The sequence below is a fragment of the Lucilia cuprina genome, chromosome 4, assembly GCF_022045245.1.
Source record: "Lucilia cuprina isolate Lc7/37 chromosome 4, ASM2204524v1, whole genome shotgun sequence".
In the NCBI taxonomy this organism is placed as follows: Eukaryota; Metazoa; Arthropoda; class Insecta; order Diptera; family Calliphoridae; genus Lucilia; species Lucilia cuprina.
In genome coordinates, this window is record NC_060952.1 from 4,837,356 (window position 1) to 4,861,222 (window position 23,867).

The window sequence follows — 23,867 nt, forward strand, 5'->3', positions numbered from 1 at the left end:
AATAGCTGCTGTCTTAACATCTGTACTATGATTGTGCAGCATGGCCACCATTTCACAATCGGGACCATAGGGCATTTGTAATTGTATTTGTACTCGAGTACGTTGACAGACCTCATCACTAGAACGACGATTTGAACTGCGTGATAATATGCTCGATGAGGTATTAGTTGTTGTATTTGTATGCGAACTAGTTGTGGTAGTGGTTGCCACTACAGTGGTACCCAAACGTTTACGTCCTACTACAAAATGGCCGCATGTCAAAGAAGTTACCAAACCTGACCAGCTGGTTACTAAGAGTTTATAGAAACCTTTGCGAAATTTCGTAGACATTAAATTGTACAATATAGGATTAACAGCCGAATTTAAATACAGCATTATGCGACAGAAATATAAAAGATTATAATAACGTTCCACTCCTATATCCAGTAGAGTTTGTTCCGAACTTAAGATAATGTACAGGGTTAATAAGCGAAAAGGCAGCAGACATAAAAAGAAAGATAAGACCACAGCACCCAACATTAAGACCACCTGTTTGCGGGCTTTTAAACTAAATTCCGGTTTAATGGGACGTATACGCATCATGGTTCCTTTATTTGAAATTAAATTCTTAGCTATAATCCCATATAAAATGATTAAGATGAATAGCGGTAAGATGAAGAAGAGTGTTATAGTCATCATAAAGAAGCCAATGGTCCAGTTGTTAATGGCTTGCGTTAGACAAACAGCCACCGAGGATCCATCTATATAATCGACAAATTTATATTCAGCCACCCATAAAATAGGGCTAGATATATGATTAGAATTATAGTGAGCATAAAAAAGGAAGAAAGAGAAACAAAACAAAGAGAAAATGACCAAGTAAGCTATTGTCGTAATTATGTCAGCTTCAGGTTAATCTTTCCAAAATAATCACACAAAACATTAGTTGAAGCAAGTATTATTAGAATAGTAAAAGTTGAAAATTGTATGTTGATGACTCGTTATTAATAATGATTTAGATTTAGATTAAGTTGTTGTATTGAGAAAGTGAAAAAAAAATGTTGAGAAGAAAATTTCAGTGGTAGTAGTATTTTTATGGCATAGAGGAGAAAGTAAGTAAATTTTTTGCTGCGAGCAAGATTAGAAAATATAAAAATAGGTGAATGTAAGTATTTACAGTATGGATAATGGAATATGTGTATGGAAAAAACCTAAAAACTTACTATTGGAGCTAGAATCCACAATAATTGTTAAATCTAACTTTAGCGAATACTGTTTGCTAGATTAGACGTCAGTATGCGATAAGACTATGAGCAATGTGTATGAGAGCGTAAACAGATGGTTTACTTCTTTTCTTTTCTATTGTTACTTTCTTGTAATATGAAACTAAGAAGCTTTTAAGAATTACTAATAACATCATATGCTCATTTCTTGATTTTATTATATTTCTTTCTTTTACATTTCTTCTGTAGATATAAATATTTTGAGGCTTGCTGCGTTTAGGCCCTGGAGTATCCCTTATCCGTAAGACAACAACTGAAGTAAGCTTATTTACAATTTTCAAACTTTTTTCCTGAATACAAAAGCTTTATAAAGGCAGACGTAAGTCAATCAAACAGAAATAATACAATTTACAGTCCACTATATAGACATTACCCAGCAGTTTCAAAATCCTCTGCAAGCATTACTAGTTACTATTCTAATTGGTATAACTTTGCATTACCTTTCACCTATTAAATTGCTAGGTGATATCTAAATTAATTTAATTATAAAAGTTACAAAATTAACTATAACTTAGCTGAAGTTTTCAAAATTTAATATAAAAAGTTTAATGGCAAATAGTTTAATGATTCAAGGACTGTAGGGAGTATTTCTGTCCTGAAATCAAAAATGTTTGGTAAAAAATCAAAGAAAGACTAAAAAAAACTTAATTTTTTTAGTATTTCTAATTTAAAATATTTCATATTTTTGCTACAATTTTGTATTGTTTTTAAAATAAATTTCAAATATTTATTTAGGGAATAAATAGAAAACCCTACAGAAAAGGAGCCAAAAAAGTGTCAATGTCTGATAAGGGTTTTATGTGTTGTATTTTGGTGGTAAAAACACCGACACACGCACCAAACTTAACAGCAGGAGCAGACCACAAAAAGTGGCAGCAGCGCAGCTTGTTAATTTCATGTCGGTAATATTACTTTGATAAGAAAAAAAAACAGAATGAACACCAAACCAAATAAACAAAGAATATAATTTTGTCATTTTAATCATATTCAGGGCCAAAAAAATATTTAAACAAAAACGAGGTGAAGCCTAAAAGGATGTTAAATATCTAGGCAAAAATTAAAGTTTTTTTTAAATGATAAAACTGTTTATTTTTCTAACCAATTTTTCAAAACACTTTTAAGTCTAATTTCGTTGAAATATTTCCTTTAGCCTAAGTTTTGTAGTAAGAGGTTTGTTTCTATTATGAATTTTATCTAACTATTATTACTTTTTTTACTAATAAATACTAGTACCTACAAGATTTTTTTTTAATATTTTTGTCTAAAATTTATTTTTACTATTTTACATTATTTTTATTACTACTATTATTCTCTTGTGTTATATTTTTTTAGCGTTTTCTACTTATTTTGCGGGCCTTTATAAAATTTGCATATAAACAGGACAATACTAATAAAATAGTAGACAAAAAGTTCCATACAAATATATAAACTAAACAAAAAAATAAAAACAAATATTCTACGATTTGCGATAATGACATTAATGAGCTCTAAAATATTTTTTATTATTCAATGACAATGGCAAAGAATTCAATACAAGCGCAAGGCTATATTTTGGACTGTTTTTATTCAAAACAATTTTTTTATTTTTTTTGTTTTCTTTTTTAATTTCTTAATTAAATTAGTTTGTTGTACGAATTCCGGATTGAAATATGTTTTAGAAGAGGAAACGGAAGTTGTTGTTGAATATTATTGGAAATTTTCAAGTTCTTTTTTATTTAATAAAAAATTTAAGCAGTAGTTGTTGTAGTCCAGTCAGTTAACTATAGTCAAGAACAAACTATAGACTTTAATAAAGTCAGTCTATAGTCCAGGCTATAGTCGATTCTATAGTGTAGTCTTTAGTCTAGTCAATAGTCTAGTCAATACTCTAGTCTATAGTCTAGCATATAGTTCAGTATATAGTCTAGCCTATAGTATAGCCTAAGGTCTAGTCTATAGTCCAGTCTATATTCTAGTCTATAGTCTAGTCTATAGTCTAGTCTATAGTCTAGTCTATAGTCTAGTCTATAGTCTAGTCTATAGTCTAGTCTATAGTCTAGTCTATAGTCTAGTCTATAGTCTAGTCTATAGTCTAGTCTATAGTCTAGTCTATAGTCTAGTCTATAGTCTAGTCTATAGTCTAGTCTATAGTCTAGTCTATAGTCTAGTCTATAGTCTAGTCTATAGTCTAGTCTATAGTCTAGTCTATAGTCTAGTCTATAGTCTAGTCTATAGTCTAGTCTATAGTCTAGTCTATAGTCTAGTCTATAGTCTAGTCTATAGTCTAGTCTATAGTCTAGTCTATAGTCTAGTCTATAGTCTAGTCTATAGTCTAGTATATAGTCTAGTCTATAGTCTAGTCTATAGTCTAGTCTATAGTCTAGTCTATAGTCTAGTCTATAGTCTAGTCTATAGTCTAGTCTATAGTCTAGTCTATAGTCTAGTCTATAGTCTAGTCTATAGTCTAGTCTATAGTCTAGTCTATAGTCTAGTCTATAGTCTAGTCTATAGTCTAGTCTATAGTCTAGTCTATAGTCTAGTCTATAGTCTAGTCTATAGTCTAGTCTATAGTCTAGTCTATAGTCTATATAGTCTAGTCTATAGTCTAGTCTATAGTCTAGTCTATAGTCTAGTCTATAGTCTAGTCTATAGTCTAGTCTATAGTCTAGTCTATAGTCTAGTCTATAGTCTAGTCTATAGTCTAGTCTATAGTCTAGTCTATAGTCTAGTCTATAGTCTAGTCTATAGTCTAGTCTATAGTCTAGTCTATAGTCTAGTCTATAGTCTAGTCTATAGTCTAGTCTATAGTCTAGTCTATAGTCTAGTCTATAGTCTAGTCTATAGTCTAGTCTATAGTCTAGTCTATAGTCTAGTCTATAGTCTAGTCTATAGTCTAGTCTATAGTCTAGTCTATAGTCTAGTCTATAGTCTAGTCTAAAGTCTAGTCTATAGTCTAGTCTATAGTCTAGTCTATAGTCTAGTCTATAGTCTAGTCTATAGTCTAGTTTATAGTCTAGTCTATAGTCTAGTCTATAGTCTAGTCTATAGTCTAGTCTATAGTCTAGTCTATAGTCTAGTCTATAGTCTAGTCTATAGTCTAGTCTATAGTCTAGTCTATAGTCTAGTCTATAGTCTAGTCTATAGTCCAGTCTATAGTCTAGTCTATAGTCTAGTCTATAGCCTAGTCTATAGTCTAGTCTATAGTCTAGTCTATAGTCTAGTCTATAGTCTAGTCTATAGTCTAGTCCATAGGTCTAGTCTGTGGTCTAGTCTATAATCTAGTCTGTAGTCTATGTATTTTCTATTCTATAGTATACTATAGAATCTAGTCTGTACTATACCGGGCCTCTTTCAATAGAGCTGTTTACAATCTATTGAAATCTCTAGCAATTTCTTAAAAAAGCAACTATTTATAAACAATATTTATTAACTAACTATAACCATAAATAAAATAAATGTTCCATTATAATAAAAAGCAACAACTACTATTAACAACAGCAGCTACTGTGCAGCAATTCTAATGTCAAAACATTTCTATACCTGAATTACAATAAATTAGAAACAAATACAAAAAACAACTACAAGCTTTGAAATGCAAGAATAAAATAATAAAATAAAAAATAAATATTATGGTTTAATGCGGTAATAGTGAGAAATAGTTGTAGTTTAAAAATCAATTTTAAAAATGGAAATATATGTAGACATATTTACAGAAAGTGATAAAAAAGAGGTGTTATTAAATGTTCAGGACAAACAGATATATGGTTCGATTGAAAACAAAATCTATTGATGTATACAAATTATAATAACGGCTCTTTTATAAACTCATTTTTCATTAAAGGTGAAGTAGCCACAGTGCAGTGTATTTATGAATATTTATATTATTTTAATTATCAATCACCGATTATGCAATGAATAACAAGTATGAAATTTTAAATTATAATGACCATGTTCAATCATACACAAGAGTGCAATGAGTCTATTAAAAGTGAATAATGATGATCTATACAAATGAGACAGAATAACAACAACAATAAAGAAAATAATAAGAAGTTTAAACACACCTGGTAAATAATGCAGCAATACCCCAAGCCAAAGAACAGATTAATATTGCTCTAGTTTTGGTACAGACATAACCGGCTTTTAATGGTTCACATATGGCGTAATAACGTTCAAATGATATGGCCAATATAGTTAAGACACTGGCATGAGCAACGGTTAGTTCTACGAAGGGCACAGCTTTGCCTGGAGAATTAAAGAAGATACAGATTTTATTAAAAGATGATATTTAATCAAGATTTTAACGACTGTGAGCTTAGCAGGGCTGAGCTTTTGATAGACTTTTAATATTGGATATAATTTGATTGTCTGATACTTACACATTTCATGTCCTAATACCCATGTTTCAGGTTTTGTATTTAGTTCCACTAATACGGTGGGTGTACAAATTAATAGCACTAATAGATCAGCAATACTGAGATTCGTTAAAAATATATTCGTGGAATTACGCATGTCTTTCGTGCGAACAATTACTATGGGAACCTAAAAATAGTATATTTGAAATCTTATTTAAATAAATAATAAAAAGAACATCTGATAATAGTTAATTTTAAAATAAATGGGTAAAAAGCTTTCTCTAAAACTTTTTGGTAATTATTATTTAGGTGGAAAAGACTTTTTTTAATAAAATGTTTTTTGCAAGACAAAAGCTTTCTTTAATTGAAAAATGTAGGTTTTGTAGAAATATTTTTGTAAAATATTTTATCTGGATAGAGTTTTTTTAATAACAACTAAAGTTTTTTAGTTAAAAGCTTTATTTACGACTGAGTTTAATTAAGAAAAGTTCCTTGTTAATAGATTAAAAAACTCTTGCATAAAAGCTTTTTGACCTCAAAAAATTGGTTTTATTAAAGAACTTTCAAAAAGTGTTTATATTTTATTTCTAATAGCTTTAAAACTGTATTAAATTTGAAAACTTTTTAGATTTTTTTTGGTTTTTGATTCTACTGTAAGAAATACAGTTTTTGTATCGAACAAAGCTTTTTTTGTGTGCACCAGACAAGTTCTGAACAAAGGTTATGTTGCAGAGTTTGTGTTTGTTAAAAAGCTGTTTTTTTGTAAGAACTTTATTAAGTAGTAAGAAGTTAGAATGACAAATTTTTTTTAAAAGCTATTTTTTGGAAAAGTTTTCATTATTATACCCTACACCACTTTAGTGGGGAAGGTATATTGGGTTTGTGCTGATGTTTGTAACATACAAAAATATTCGTCCTATACCCAACTTAAATCATTTTCTGAGTCGATTAAGCTATGTCCGTCGTCCGTCTGGCTGGTTGTCCATGTAAACCTTGTGCGCAAGGTACAGGCCGCAATTTTCAAGATAATTGGATGAAATTTGGCACACAAGCTTCTTTTGGCCCAAGCCTATTGAAAATGGTTAAAATCGGTCCATTATTTCGACTAGCCCCCATACAACCGTACCCCCCAAATAGGGCCTTTTGGCTTATAATTAATTTAAATGATATATTATGTTAACAAAAGTCGACAAAACTTAGTTTTATAGAACTTTAAATGACACTACCGATTTTTGTAATGATCGGGCTTCATTTGACCCCTACCAACATTTTTAAGGATAGGGCCATATTTTGCCCTACTCTCCTTTGATCCCTCTTAAAAAATCTCTTTTTTTGCCAAAAAAAAGTAAAAATATTCCGAAATAAAGTTAAAAAAACAAACCAAATGCTTTATTTTTTAAATAATCCCCATTTTAACATACATACTGACTGGTGTAGGGTATCATATGGTCGGCTACGCCCGACTATACATTCATACTTGTTTTTTTTTTTGATTTTAAAATACTTTGTTCCCTTCTCTGATTTTTCGCAAAAATGTACTATTAAGTAACTAAAAAAAACAATTGAAAGCAATTTTGATTTAAAGTTTTGTATTGACCGTTATTTATTTCGTAATATCTGTGTTAATTTTAATTTCAGTTTTTTTCTACTCAAGCTAATTAATCACATTTGTAGGGGGAAACCCCCTACAAACAAAGCAATTAGCAGCAATCAGTTGTTCAGTTTTAAAACAAGAATACAAATAAAATACAAAATTTTTAAAAATATTTTCTTTTATAACCCACATAATTAATCATTGGAAAAAGAATGAAAGAAAGAAAGAAAGAAAGATTTAAACTAAAAAGTGTCCATTACAACACTCACCATTACGTTTCCAATAACACCCATTAACATTATGACAATGCAGAAAAACATGGCAGTGGTTCGTATATATGATGGAATTTCTGGTACTTCATTGTCATCGTAAAAAGTGTCATTGAAGGATGATGTTGCAGCCGCATTAGAAGTTCCCGACGATATATTAAATATTGCAGTTGTGGTAGAAGCTGTAAAAGTAGAACTTGTTGAATAAATAACAGCAGGCGCGGCAGCTGTGGCAGCCAGAGTGATGTGGCTAGTGATTTCATTATGCGTGGGAATAATGACTTTATTTTTATTATTGTAAATATTATTAAGATTATTTTTATTATATACAGTGACAACTCCATTTTTATTGTGACGGTTTAAAGAATTATCCAGTGTTGATGAGGACGACAATGGCAACGATGATGATGATTTTGTTGAAGAATTCGTTTTCAACCAAGTTGTTGCAATATTATATGTATTTGTTTGATTACTATTGTTGAATAAGGTTACCGCTGTCTTAGGTTGCTCCGCCAACAAAATGACCTTGTTGTTGTGGTTATAATAAGCAGCGGAAATGTGCCCGATATTGCTGTGAAAGCAGAGCAGCAGCAAATAGCAAACAAATATAATTTCAATTGTCGCAAATTTTGTTTGTTGTTTCCTTTTGTTGGTCTTGGCATATGGTTTATTGGTACAAGTATTTGTTGGCTTTCCTGTGGCTTGTGGGGAGTTTTCATTTTGAGGGCGTTTGATGCGGTGGTAGACTACAAAAGTCTTGCACGCGCTCAATATCGCCTCGGTAAACGCCTGTTTACTATACGTGGTACAGACTCTGGTTGTAACTTCAAGGGCGTTTGTTAGCTTTTTTTCATTAACAGAATTACATACGTTTTAATGTAGTAATTGTTGTCGTTACTGTTAGTTTTGTTGTTAACAACTTCATCATAATCAGCATTATTATTGTTGTTGCTGTAGTAGTATGGTCATTCATAGAAAATAATCACATCATTTTCACTTTTAAGTCACTTTTAAAGCTTTTATAGGCAGGATATTATCCAGCTGTTCAAGTGTGGAAGACCACAGGATATTTCTCAGTTTGTTGTCGCTTTATCCAGTGTTATTTCTAACACGTTTTTAGGAATTTTTTCTTCTTGTTATTGTTACGTCTTTATAGAGCTTTAAGTTGTTCTTTTCTCTTTTTCTATTGAATTTTTATTTTCATTAGATTTCATTTAACTCCTTTCCCTCTGAACACAATTGTGTGTGTTGTCTTGTATCAATTTAATCGGATTAATTTAATTTGTGGTCATTTTTCAATTACGCAAAGAACAATTTAATAATAAATTGTGTTGTAAATAAAAAGTTTATCAATTACGCCAATATCCACAGGGATCATATGAATCCTTTAGAAATCTATAGAGCAATGAAAAAGAAAGTGAAACATATAATTAGAATAGTGATTACATGAAATTGAATCAAACTTGTGAAGTACAATGATTAAATGGGTTAAGAGTAAAATGCATATAAGTAAAAGTCATAATCTCTCCTTTTATTATAATCTTACATTACAGATAGATAGATAGATAGATAGATAGATAGATAGATAGATAGATAGATGAATAGATAGATAGATAGATAGATAGATAGATAGATAGATAGATAGATAGATAGATAGATGATAGATAGATATACAGATATATAGATATATATATATATAGATAGATAGATAGATAGGTAGATAGATAGATAGATAGGTAGATAGATAGATAGATAGATAGATAGATAGATAGATAGATAGATAGATAGATAGATAGATAGATAGATAGATAGATAGATAGATAGATAGATATATAGATAGATAGATAGATAGATAGATAGATAGATAGATAGATAGATATATAGATAGATAGATAGATAGATAGATAGATAGATAGATAGATAGATAGATAGATAGATAGATAGATAGATAGATAGATAGATAGATAGATATATAGATATATAGATAGATAGATAGATAGATAGATAGATAGATAGATAGATAGATAGATAGATAGATAGATAGATAGATAGATAGATATATAGATATATAGATAGATAGATAGATAGATAGATAGATAGATAGATAGATAGATAGATAGATAGATAGATAGATAGATAGATAGATTGACCAAATTTCCAGATGTTTTTTAATTTCATTTTCAATGAATTCAATTAAAGTCTATAAAACATTTGCAATTTGTTATTTTTAGGCCAATAAGTCACTAAGTCAGTCTGACTGTCAGATATAAAATTATTATTTTTTTCTCTTCAGTTGTTAATGTATAACTAGAGCTAGGAGTTTTTAAATTTGTGGAAATATTTTTTTGTTTTGTGGTCATAATTTTATTCATTTTTCATTTTTAATTACATTTTAGTTTTTTTTTTCAAAATGCTGTTACAAGTCTTGCCATTTGTATCATTTGTTTAGCTCTTTTATCCATATTTGCTTAGCTTCCGAAACTTGTAGTCATTTTGATTAATGAAATTAATCCATAATGTGCGCCATATGCACAACTTACGCCAGTTGTGGAAAAATAACAACATCATCAACGAAATCTTCATCATTCGTTGGCTATTAAATAGAAGAAATTTTGTATTTCTTTGCAAATATGTTTATTATTACAGTGGAGGAGATAGATTATTTTAAACATATTTATACTTGGTATGAAATGTAATAATGTAAGCAAGTTATGGTATCTACTATTAATTCATATACTTAAATATCTTTCAATTAATAATATGATACATTTTCTAGAGGAAAAACATCCACTGACTTGGCATAATAAAATTAAATCACAGCTCCCAATTTGAGTGGTCTGGTGTTGATAATTTCATTCAGATTTTTTAATAAATATTTTGCACATATGAACATTAAATGTAATTTGTTTTTCCAAAATATTGCTGTCAGCGATTTGGCTAATTGTCAAAATAAATCTTAAACAAAAAATAATTCTATAAAAACAGATACGCTAATTTTTCCAGCTGGCTCCAAAAAAATCTAAAAAGAAAAAGATTTTGCGTAAAGGATGTCAGTGGGTTAACAAACAATTGTAAATTTAAAAAATGTTTTTCGTACTTTCCTTTCTATCTAAGATGACGACCTCAATTTTATTTGCCAATTTTTATGCGGCAAAAAGTCTGTCCATATGTAAATAGCTATTTGGTTAAATATTTGTTAACGTTTATATAAACAACATAAATTTCGCGTTGGCTTAACAAATCCCAACTAATAATCGAAAATAGGGGAAAAGGCAGAGAATTTAGTAGATAAGTTTAACATTATTTAGTAATAAATTTTACATTTACATTTTAAAAAATAAAATATTTTCCACACATCCTTATTTAAGAAATTTAAACTTTCAACACAACATTACATAAATTTAGACGCAGCTATAGACGCTGGTTAAAGATAAACTTTTCTAGCAACTTTTTTCTTACGTTTTATAGTCCTTATACAAAAAAAAAAAAAAACAAAAAATTCTTAACTTTAATGTCTGGTAGTGGGAATTTCTATATGAATGTGTAATGTTTAAATATTTTTGGAGGCTCTTTTGTGTTTCTTGTAATTGAATATGTGTGAGGGGAAGGAAATTAACAATACAAATTATAGTGGAATGCACAATGGGATAACATTTCAGAAGTTTGTAAAAATATATTTAAGAAAAACTAGCAAAATATTCATCGATATCCATCCATCTATCTATCTATCTATCTATCTATCTATCTATCTATCTATCTATCTATCTATCTATCTATCTATCTATCTATCTATCTATCTATCTATCTATCTATCTATCTATCTATCTATCTATCTATCTATCTGTCTATCTATCTATCTATCTATCTATCTATCTATCTATCTATCTATCTATCTATCTATCTATCTATCTATCTATCTATCTATTTATCTATCTATCTATCTATCTATCGATCTATCTATCTATCTATCTATCTATCTATCTATCTATCTATCTATCTATCTATCTATCTATCTATCTATCTATCTATCTATCTATCTATCTATCTATCTATCTATCTATCTATCTATCTATCTATCTATCTATCTATCTATCTATCTATCTATCTATCTATCTATCTATCTATCTATCTATCTATCTATCTATCTATCTATCTATCTATCTATCTATCTATCTATCTATCTATCTATCTATCTATCTATCTATCTATCTATCTATCTATCTTTCTATCTACAACCCATAGTGCATTTACAGGAAATTATATACATATTAAACAAGAATAGATACTCTCACACAATATTGTAAAAAGTGTTTTACTTTGTCAAGTCTTCCTTTTAGAATATCCCCACATTTTTTCTACTTAATTTCAGTTTTTTCTTGGTACTTCAACAAATGTATTGGTAGAAAGTAATGGTGTCAGTGGTAGTTGCAATAAATAAATAAATAGTTCCTGTAGCAAATACAAGTCTAATATAATAGATAAAATTTGAATCTCGGAAAATCTTAAACACATTAAAGATTGTTGGAAAATTTATGGCCAAAAGTTGCTATAATAAAATTAACATTGTAATGACAATTTTCAGGCCAAGTCAGCAAAGTATGAGATTTTCTATGTAACACATGCCCATGTGTATTTCTCAAACTAATCCGCAAAAAAAGCTATAGTTCTTAAGGAAAGACAGACAGATAGATGTATAGACTTTAAGTCAAATACACTTATTTACACTCACCCACATTCTTGTCTATTTGTTTCTGTTTACAAATGTATGTAAAGTGTTTAAAAAAAATAGCCTATCTAATCAATTTATCAGCTAATAATGGGCCTAGTAAGGATTTCATTTTCACGCTTTAACTGTTGTCATATGAAGAAAAATTATTTCTGTTTGTGTCTATCCATGACTTAGATATTTTGTATTTGTGTTTTGTATGAGTCCTTACATATTTGTATATGTGTACACATAAATTCCTTAAATATTTTTTTTTATTTTCGAAATACTCATGGAAGTATTTTTGTCATGCCAATATTACAAAAATTTCAATGCAAATTGTCTGTTACATTTTTACACTGCAAGAAAGTTATTTGAAAATTTATGCACATTTTTTACATTTTATTGTTAGAAAAGTGTAGTGTTTGTGTGTGTGAATAGACATTATGTAAATAAATAAATTTGGAAATATTTTTCAAATTTAAATAAGAAGGCAATTTTCAGAAAACAAATTCCATTTGTTTTTGCACTGGTAAAATACTTTATGGATAAATTAGGAATTCATTAAGATTTATAAAACTACTTTACATTTTTAATATTTTATACTCAGACCAGTGGCTTTGGTAGATCAGTTTCTTTAGTACGTAGATCGTTATCTTTTAATAAAAAATATAAGTGTCTTTAATACAAAGATCAGTATCATCAATAAATAGAATCATCAATGTTTTTAGTACAGATAGATAGAAAAATATATTTGGTTCAGACAAAGATAATTATCCTTTGTATTAGGAAGAGTGTCTTTAGTATAAAGATCAGTTTCTTTAGTATAAAAACCAGTTTCTTTAGTACAAAGATGACGCAAATCATTGCTATAATGTAAACTATTTTTGTAGAGTATTATATTATTACTACCAAGATCAGTGTCATCATTACAAAGATCAGTATACAAGTTTATTTTATATCATTATAAAAATCAGTGACTGAAGTACTGAAGTGACTAAAGTCTTAAGTACAAAGATCAGTCATTTTAATATAGAGTTCCGAGTTAAATTATTAGTATAACTCGGTGTCATTAGTATTTACCACGATCAGTAATGACTATGTGTTTGTAATATATATAAAGATCAGTGTGTTTGGTGCAAGATCAGTGTATAATCATTATTATCGATCATAGTCTTTGTATTAAGTTCTGTGATTTTATAAAGTAAACTATTTTTGTAAAAATGTTCTATTCTTTAGTACCAATATCAAAACAGTACAAAATGATATGTATATTAAAAAAAAGTATATTTTCTTATTATAAAGATCGGTGACTAAAGTACAAAGACCAGTGTTTTAAGTACAAAGATCAGTAATTTTCATATATAACAATATAATATATAATAGTACAATATTCGGTGTCATTAGTATTTACAACGATCAGTAATGATTGTGTGTTTCTTATAAATATAAAGATCAGTGTATTTGGCGTAAAGATCAGTTTGTAATCTTTAGTATTGATCATAGTATCTTTACATTAAACTTCATCATAGTTTTCCCAATATGACAAATCTATTTATTTTTTTTTTTAAATTTTTATGAACTTTAATGGGAATGCAATAAGTCCAATCCCACAAAGAGAATATAATAAAACTCTTAAGCAATAAATCCATATGTTACTTAAAATGGCTTTCCATATACATATGAATAATAAACTATTTTATTTATAAAACTCCTTAAATCAAAACCTTGAATACTAATCTGTCCATAACATTTCTTGTTGAAATGAGCTTGATATTAATTCCACCCTTCTCTCAACATTTACTTACGATTACGTTTGGTTAACGTAATCAATTATTCCATATGTTAAATATAAATTGGTACTATTAAAAGTAGAGTGGTACTTTTTACAAGTGTACAAGTACATATTCAAAGAGGTATTTACAAATATCTATTGACTAAGTATCGATATGAATTCATATTATACTTTAATCATTTGGATTTGCATAAATGTATAACGATTCGTATAAACTTCTACTACATTCAATCAGACACATACACTTACACAAATAGTCAGATCGACTTGGCATTATCAGTATATATTGAATATTTATTATAGAATATAATTTAAGAAAAAAACTGTAATACAAATGTAGCCTACATTTAGGGGTACGGAAAACCCAATGAACATAATAACACTTACAATTTCAAACAAAATTGAAAAACTAATCAGTTTTCAATTTCCAATTAGTTTTCCTCCTCTTAATCATAAATTTCCTAAAAAATATGTATTTTATCCATTAGATATGTTTTTTGCTCCGTTTAGTTTTGCAAATAAAATTATCTGTAACATCATTATTTATTAATTGTTTACTGGGTTTGTACGATTGGGTTTAAGGTCGTCGACGTCTGTTTATTTATCGGTGATGACAATAAAAACTTCTCTTTTACACACACACACACATTTGATTAGTTGTAATTGGATTTGAGTTTTGTGGTTGATTGTCAATACGTTGTCAGTGTACAATGTATATACAACATTAATACGACGTAGTAGCTGTTTAAAAAATCTCATTGACTTAAAATTAAACCAAATGATGAGACAAAAACAAAAAGAGAGAAATAAATATTTACACATACAACAAGAATATCATGATTTTTTTTAAGTGAAATTGAAATCTACTTAGTCTCTCTTCCCTAACATTTACTTAAATATAAGGACTTTATTACTGTTGATAACATTTTTAAACCACCGTAAAACTCCCAAAAAGGATGCTCATACCAAGGATGATGATGACAATGTTGATACTTTAGATTTTGTGAAGAAAATAATAATCCCCTTTTAAAGGTTATTTGCGAGTAAATAGTTTTTAAAAGTATTTTTAATATTTTGGTTTTAGTTGATGATGGCACTCTGGTGGCTTTTAATTAATTTCTAATAAACCAATATTAGGGTCTGTGAAATCTAATTGAATTTAAAATGAATAAGAAAAAGAACAAACAAGATAAATTAGGCTACACTGAGAAAAATAAAAAACCTAGACAATGATTTATTTATATTTTTAAATACTGTTTTTAATCATTTATCTTTAATATATAGATCGATTTTTTTTAGTAAAAATATATATATGATATAAAGATCAGTAACAAGATCTGTGTTTAAATATTAGGAATAAAGGTAGATCACAGTCATTGATAGTATATATTATCAATTTTAGTCTTACATCTGTCCCTTAGAATAAGCACCGATATCTTTGGTATGAAGATCGCTGTCTTTAGTACTAAGATCAAGGTCTTTAATATATTTAGTTTAAAGATATGTACTATAGTATAATGATCAGTTGATAAATGGCTTTATTATAAAGAAGTTCGTTTTATTTCAGACTTGGTTTAGTACAATGATCCTTATCTATGGACTTCAGTTTGAAGATCAGGTTCTTTATAAAAAACTGTTTGTAATACAATGATCTTTAGTATAGTATAGAAATCTGTGTCTTTAGTACTAAGGTCAGCATATTTAGTACATAGTTAATTTGATTTATTATATAGTTATTATTATAAGTATATAGAACAAAATTCTGTCTTAGTTTAGATCTTAGATCAGTTTCTTTAGAGTAAGTTTCTATAGTATAAGGATCATATTCTTTAGTAACTTGGATACCAAGATTAGTGTTTTAGTACTAAAATTAGTATATTAAGTATTCAGTTTGAAGAAGATTATCTTAAGTCTTTATCGTTAGCATAAACATCAGTGACTTATGTGTAGAAAAAGATGTATTTAGTCTTGAGTATAAAGGTTAGTGACTTCAGTGCAAAGATCAATGATCTAAGTACTAATAGTTTGAATCAGTTTCTTTAGTACAAAGTTTATTATCTTTAGTTTTTACTTTAAAGATCAGTTTCCTCAGTAGTAAGATGGGAGTATTTAATGCAAAGAACTTTAGTTCTGACATAAATGATCAGGGTCTTAGGTATAAGTATAACTGTCTTTAAAGATCAGTACCGTTAGAATAACAAAAAGTGCCTTTAGTATAGAAATAAGTCTAAATTAAGTATAATTATTTTAGTTTTTTTTTTTTTGGATTTGTCTAAGTGTATTAAAAACTTTCTATTCATGTTCCACATTAGAAAAACCAAATTATTTACCCGTTAGTGGCTGTGAAAATAACCAATGAAGAATGAAATTGTTTTTTTTTCCTTTTTTTATCCATTACAAATGTTATTTTAAATAACAACAAAAAATAAAGAATTGGTCCATGGCAAAATCTCTTCTTAAATACCAACAACGACAATGAATGAATTGAATAAATTGATATGACAGAATGCTTGAATGAATGATTTAAAGGCTCGTAAAATGTTTATCTTAGCAGATGATATGCGGGCGGTGGGACTCGATTGATAAAATTGTAATACAAGATAAGTACTACAAGTAGTAAAAATTTTTAAGTAAAATAGTAAAAAGTAAAAATAGACACACAGACAAAGCGAAAAATATCAATGATAATGTTGTAAAATAGATATTAAAATCTAGATAAACATTAGTAGAAACTGAATTTTTTATATTTTTTTGTTTACCCAACAGTTCTAGATTAATGACCCTACTGAGTGATGATGACTACTTGCTTGTTTACTATAATAATTACCGCACTAGCTACATATAAAAGCCTTAAAAACGAAATGAGAAAGTATGTTTCAATTAACTACCCTAAAGATTACTAAGGACCATTAAAGTGGCAAAGTTCTTTAGCTTATGTTTCTTATGATATAAGTAATCGATAGACTACACTTTGCATTACAATAGATAATAAAAGTAATCAAATGTGTGAAATGTAAAATACAATAGTGGCAATTAACTTCTTACTAGATTACATATGTATGAAAGGTTAAGTAATAAACTGTCAAAGCTTGATAATACAAATATCAAAACTACCGGGTTGCTGTAGTAATTTCAAAAAACCATCAATTGAGAACTTTAACAGCTGTCCAGTGCCTGCACTCGAATCTCAAGTTTTATGTCCCTTTAATGAACCACATTGCTTTATGCTTCATATTTAATATTTGTTGCAAAATATTTTTATATTTTGTTTACATTTTGATGTTTATTAATAAATTAATAAATATGTCAAACATGATGTGTAGAGAGAGAGAGAGAAGTATTACTTGTATTATTAATAGTATTTATTTAATAATAAGATTTTATCGCTTTTTTCAAAACACAGACAAAATATAAACATTTTCAAATTATCTGTACATACCACCACCGAAGGATATAAATAGAATAGAAAATCAAGGTCAATGACATAAAAGTTATCAAAGTAGAAGAGATTAGAAATTAATTTGGTGACGTATAAATTTCAATTGTAAAGTTTTTATAAAAACATTAATCATTTTTGACTAAAGTTGTTGTATCAAAAATGTTAAACTTAAATTCTTGATTAGTAGTGAGCTACAAAAACCTACAAGGAGACATATTTGTTTTAAACTTGGTAGAAAAAATTGTTCTTATAATACATGTTTTTTAAGTATTTTTTAAAAAAGGACTTGCTATGCGACTATAGAAATGGGGGCTATCTTTTCTCATGTTCATTAGCTAGTGTTTTGAAAGCAAACGTAATAGCTAAGAGAGCTTATTTGACACCTATTTATATCTCTTATTTCCATTGATTTTTGACGTATTTCTCTTTTTCATAAACACCAGGGTTTGGATAGTTAGAGCTGGAATTAGTACCTCAATCGGCTAGATTAGAATATTTGTATATTTAGTTTGACCTCTAAACCCCTATTAAAGTTGTCTAAATACAAAAATCTGTGTCATACGATTTCTTTCATATTCTCCAATTCCCCATTTAATTAACATTCCTTAATTCCTGTTCTCGGCTCTACATTAAGTGCATCTGTTTGAAAATGTAAATTACTTAGGCATTTTAAATGAATTTATTAACCCATTTTTAAATAAACTTCCTTAATTTATAATATTTTATTGTCATATAAAAAAAAGTCAAACATTCACACCGGAAACTTTTCAAATTAACACAATATTAATATAAACAACAACAACAAAACATATAAAGAGCACGTAAATCAGATTAAAATAAAAGTTAAATAAAATTTAAAACCAGAAATAAAAAATATGTTAAACTTTCGGTAGGTAACATCTGTTTAGACGTCATTCCCTAATGACACCACTGGCCCCCAGCGAAAGTACTGCTACAACAAACGGCGCGACTTGTTTTTTTACGAAAAAAAATCCCGTTTCTTTTTGCTTGCGTTACAAATTCAGTGAAATGTTTAAATTTATATTTAAAACTAATTTATTTATAAAATATAATGTGTTTTCAATAATATTTAAGTTAAATTTGATGATTTAATAATTCAAATAACTGTGAACAGGTTTGTCTTACATTTAAGTAAAAAAAGTACAAATTGTCTTTCCATGTTCTAATTAAATTATAAAGGTGGTCAAAGGTCAAATATATCAAAATATATTAGTGACAAAAGTACCAAAAGGTCCCCTTTTGTAAATCTTCATTAAATCAGGTTGCTGCGTGTTGAATTCTATGTTTTAGGTTTAATATTAAAAATGTACAAAAACCAAAAAGTACCAAAAACCTTAATCGCATAGATTTTCATTCCATCAGTATAACAAGTAAGAAGTTATAGTTATAGACGAGGCCGTAAAACTGTGGACTCTTAAGTCAAATTTTGGGCTTCTTATAGGGCCTAGGGACAAACGGGGCCCTGTAATTATAAAGTTCTTGAAGGTCATCAGGGCTAGTTTTGCAACTTTTTATCGACATTCTTCGGGTTCAGTTATATGGAGGCTAGGTGAAATAATGAACCGATGTTAACCATTTCAATAGGCTTCGTCTACGGTACCATACAAGATCATGTGTCAAATTTTATTGAATTATCTCCAAAATTGCGACCTGTAGTTTAATTACAATGTTTACAAGACCTATTCGGGGGATCAGTTGTATGGGCGTTATGTGAAATAGTAGACCGATCTTAATCAGCTTCATCCCTGGGACAATAGAAGATTATGTACCAAATTTCATTAAATTATCTTCAATATTGCGACATGTAGTTTCATTACAAGGACAGACAGACAGGCAGACGGACATAGCTAAATCGACTCAGAAAAAGATTCTGAGCCGATTGATATGCTTTAAGATGGGTGTAGGACCAATATTATTGTGCATTATAAACATCAGCATAAATCCAATATAAAATAAACCCAATATATAACGAATGTTATTGACAAATTATAAATGCATTGGTGTCAATTTGATACCAGGCATGTATAGTTATTCCCCTTTGTGTATATATGTCTGATTATATGTTTTTTGTTCAATATTACATAAAAACCAAAAGATACCAAAAACAGTCTTTGGTACCAGAGTTACATTCCAAGTAATGTCACCAAAAAGGGAGTGTCTTTAATGGATCGTTGAAAAAATTCAACAGTTTATTAATGGAAATAATGACACAAGTTCAAATTATCGCAAAAATATAAACTAAATATTGTTTTACCTTTACTACCTAACGGTAACTAACTAATAAAATTTCTAATATTTATTTACTTCTGTTAATTCCCTATTAAAAGGTAGACCATAGACACAACATGTCAAGGTCACTGACCAAAAATCAAACATTGCGTTAATGTATAAATGGACCCACACTTTGGGTTATTGTGGTTAAACGTGTAAAATTCAAAACGATCCCATAGACGGACATCATAAAATGACGTGTCACCATTGATGACAAGAGAGAAAACAACATCAATGACATGGCGTTAAAATATGGAACATTTATTAAGTCAGTTGTAATTTTTAGATTATGACATGACCAATAAACTCACTAACATCATTTACAATATTTATTGATGAATTTTCTTTTTGTTGGGTTTTTGTTGGGGAATGGTCAGAGTTGAGGCAGAGGAAAGATATCAATAAATATTACAACGACTTTCTGATAAAAAGCCTAAAACATCATAAATAAATAAAATAAAAAAAAGAAATAAAAATGTTACGACCATGTATTTAGAAATCAATGTTGTTGTTGATACTTTGGCGTTGGTTGTTGTAACAAAAAGTGGTTTTATTATAGGAGAGAGAGAGCTTAATTTTAATAGCCGGAATGAAGTTTGTTAAGCTTCCTTATTTCTTTAATGAAATAGTATTGAAAGAAAATTGATAGAATATAAAAATCAATTACTTTTTCTCTTTTACTGCTGCGGGAGTTTCTCATTAAAATAAAGCAATTAATTTGTTGGCTTCGTGAAAGCCAAGTTTTGCAGGAAGAAATCTGAAATTTATACTATTTAAAGAATTTTCATATATTTTCGGATAAATTTAATTTTTTTTAATTTTGGGTTTCATTTTTAATTTAGAAAAATGTTTTTAAATATATTTCATTATATTAAATTTTTTTTTTTTTAATTTTTAAAATTCGGATTTATAGAAAAAAATTTTTTTTAATAATTTTTTTTGCGGTTAAATTTTGTTAAAAAAATTTTGTGTTACAATTTATTTTATTCAAAATTTTCTTTTTTTTTATGTTTAGATAAATTGTTTTTTTGAAAACAAAATTTTTGATAAAGTTTCTTTATATAGAGATAAAATTTGTTTTTATAAAAATATTTGGATAAATTTAATTTTTAGAGAAAATTTTGGATTAAGTTTGATTTTCGGATAAATTTTTTTATAGAAAAATTTCGCAATAATATTAATTTTAAAGAAAATTTTTGGATAAAAATCCTTTTTATAAAAATTTTTCGAAAAAAAATTTTTACAGAAAATTTTGTGATAAATTATGTTTTCATAGAACATTTTTGGTTCAATTTGCTTTATTTCGAATAAATTTCTTTTTATAGAAAAATTTAGGATTTTTTGTTTTTATAAAAAATAAATTTGGTTAAAATTTGTTTTTAAGATAAAAAATTTTAGGACAAATTTCGTTTTTAGAGAAAATTTTCGAATAAATTTTTATTTTGTAGAAACTTATTGGATATTTTTCTTTATAAATTTTAAAATTTTTATAGAAAATTCTTAGATAAATTTTTTATTTATAGAAACTGTTATAGAAAATTTTCGGATAAATATTACTACTAAAGAAGAAGGACGAGTTATAAATATGCAAAAGGTTATAGTGATATTTAAAATAGCTTACAAACAATAGACATATATGGACTTAAACCACTTACCAAAAAATTAAATAATCGTTCTGACGGTATCCAATTATCTGAAAATGAAAGAAATAAAATGTTTTAGTCAAATTATGAAGTATTTTTTTTTAAATAAATCAAAACCAATTTATAACCGTCTTAAACTATCCCCCAAACACTTATTTGCAAACCTAATGCAAACAACTCGAAATCCCACTGCACTAGTCTAGAGTCTAGACTAATGATTACTTCTGTATGAAAATTAAATTCTAAAAATAAACTAAACACTGTCCATTAAACTTTATAGTACTAAAAGGAATAATTAAGTACAATTTTAAAAAACGAAAAGTCTCCAAAGGAAAATTTCTAACGAACACAAATAGTAAGAAAAAACAAAAGATTCCAAGACTTTTCTTCTATCCAACAACAACAACAACAACTAGCAATTAAATAATGTCTTGGTAGTGTTGATGGAGGTCAAAGTAATACAAGTATTGGAAAAAAGCTCAAATTACTTTATGACACACAAACACTAATACAGAAAAATCAAATGGATAATAAAATGTTAAAACAATAGTAGCCAGCCTGGTGAGGATTGGTGGTTATTACCAAACAAAATCACAATATTTATAACGATATCTTCCTTGTTTTGTTAAAGGGAATGAGTGTTATACAGTATCTATGTTTTTGGTAGGAAAAGTACAATTTTTAGAGCATTCATAATGGATCATTAAAGAACTTATGTATAGAAGATTTAGGGGAGCAAAGGGGATTGTATTGCAAATAACAATAATGGTTTAATAATAAACTGAATCTTATATTGTTTAGGACAACTGCCCGCTTAAAATTAATAAACAGGAAACGGAAACAATTGCAAGCAAGTATGATAATTCAAACAACAGAAACTTGATCGATAAAATTAAAGCACTCGTTGACAAAACAGCAGAAAATCATGTAATCAAATGTAATAAAATGTGGAAAAGTTACAAAAAGTACTTGAAAAACTTTTCTCGCAAATTTACATAAACATATTTACGTCATTTACGAATATTCATCTATATATAAATTTGTTTGGTATTAAGAGACCGGTTGAATTTTACAGGAATTATTATAAATACAGTGTTGTAGGAAAATTAAAGAGAAAACATGTTAAAAGCGAAATGTTTTAAACAAAGTTTTTAACAATTTTTTTCTTAATAGAAATATAAATCAAAAATGTACTGCTGTTGAACAGTTTTTTTAAGAAACTATTCTAAAAATAGAAAAATTAACCAATTTATTTTTTAAAGCAAAATATTTTCGGATAAATATTTGTTTAAGAAAATTTTTGTATAAATTTTAATCCAATAGTAAATTTTTTGATAAATTTTGTTTTTATAAGAAATTTTTGTATAAATTTCGTTTTTATAAGAAAATGTCGTATAATTTTTTTATAGAAGATTTTTCATTAAATTTTTATAAAAAATTTTCCATTAAATTTTTATAGAAAATTTTGGATAAATTTTCTTTCTAGACAAAATTTTTGGACATTTTTTAGAATTTTTCGGATAAATTTTCGTTTTAAGTATTATTTTAATTTTTGATTAAATTTTCGTTTTATTTTAATTTTTGGGTAAATTTTTTTTATAGAGAATTTTCGAAAATTTTTGGAAAAACTTTTGTTCTGTAGAAAATTTTCGTGTGAATATTCTTTTGGTGGAAAATTTTGGATGAATTTTCTCTTTATAGACAAATTTCTGATAAATTTTAGTTATTTTTTATAATTTTTGGATAAATTTTGTTTTTATAGAAAATTTTCGAATAAATTTTCATTTTATAAAAAACTTTCTGATAAATTTTCTTTTTATAAAAAATTTTCGGATAAATTTTATTTTTCTATATAAAATGTTCAAAAATATTTTATTTTTGTAGGAAGTTTTCGGATAAACTTTCATTTTGTAGAGAATTTTCGGATGAATGTTCTTTTTATAGGAAATTTTCTGATAAGTTTTTGATTTATAGACAAATTTGCTATAAATCGCTTTGTAGGAAATTTTTAATCTATTTTTTTCGGACAAATTTTATATTTTAAAACATTTTCGGATAAATCTTTTTGATTCAAAATTTATCAATATATTTTCATTTAAAATACTATTGGAAGATTTTTTAAAAAATTAATCAATTTTATTATTATAAAATTTATTTAATAAAAAATGTTTAAATTAGACTTAGAACATTTTGCTGTCTAAGCTATATGGATGTTTTTGCCAAATAATTCTTAAAATAAAAGGTATGTTGTGTGTTTAACATAAAATTTTATGACAACTTGTCAGTCATATTTGTATTTCATTAATTCCGGCAACTTAACAAACTTGCAAAAATTTTTGGCTGGCAATTTGTAAAAGTTAAAAGAAAAACTTACTTTCTAAAGGAAATGAGCAAAAGGAAAAACAACTTCTCTCTCTATACTTTGATGTAGGTTTTGTCACCGTAAACGTATAATTAAATCGAATTGAAATTTAATTTACAACATTTATTACAAACAAAAAAGAAAAGAGAACATGAAGTAATAGTAAGTAAAT

The 23,867-nt window shown here is 27.5% G+C and overlaps 1 protein-coding gene across 1 annotated transcript in view; it reads right to left on the reverse strand.

The window, feature by feature from the left end:
* Positions 1–23,867, reverse strand: part of LOC111683251 (thyrotropin-releasing hormone receptor) — an 89,328-nt gene that overhangs the window by 13,261 nt on the left and 52,200 nt on the right. The window contains exons 2-4 of the mRNA XM_046949866.1: positions 7,460–8,329; positions 5,621–5,783; positions 5,306–5,486 (exon numbers count right to left, since the gene is read on the reverse strand). Of these exons, the coding sequence (XP_046805822.1) occupies positions 5,306–5,486; positions 5,621–5,783; positions 7,460–8,329 (1,214 nt within the window). The remainder of the gene's footprint in view (positions 1–5,305; positions 5,487–5,620; positions 5,784–7,459; positions 8,330–23,867) is intronic.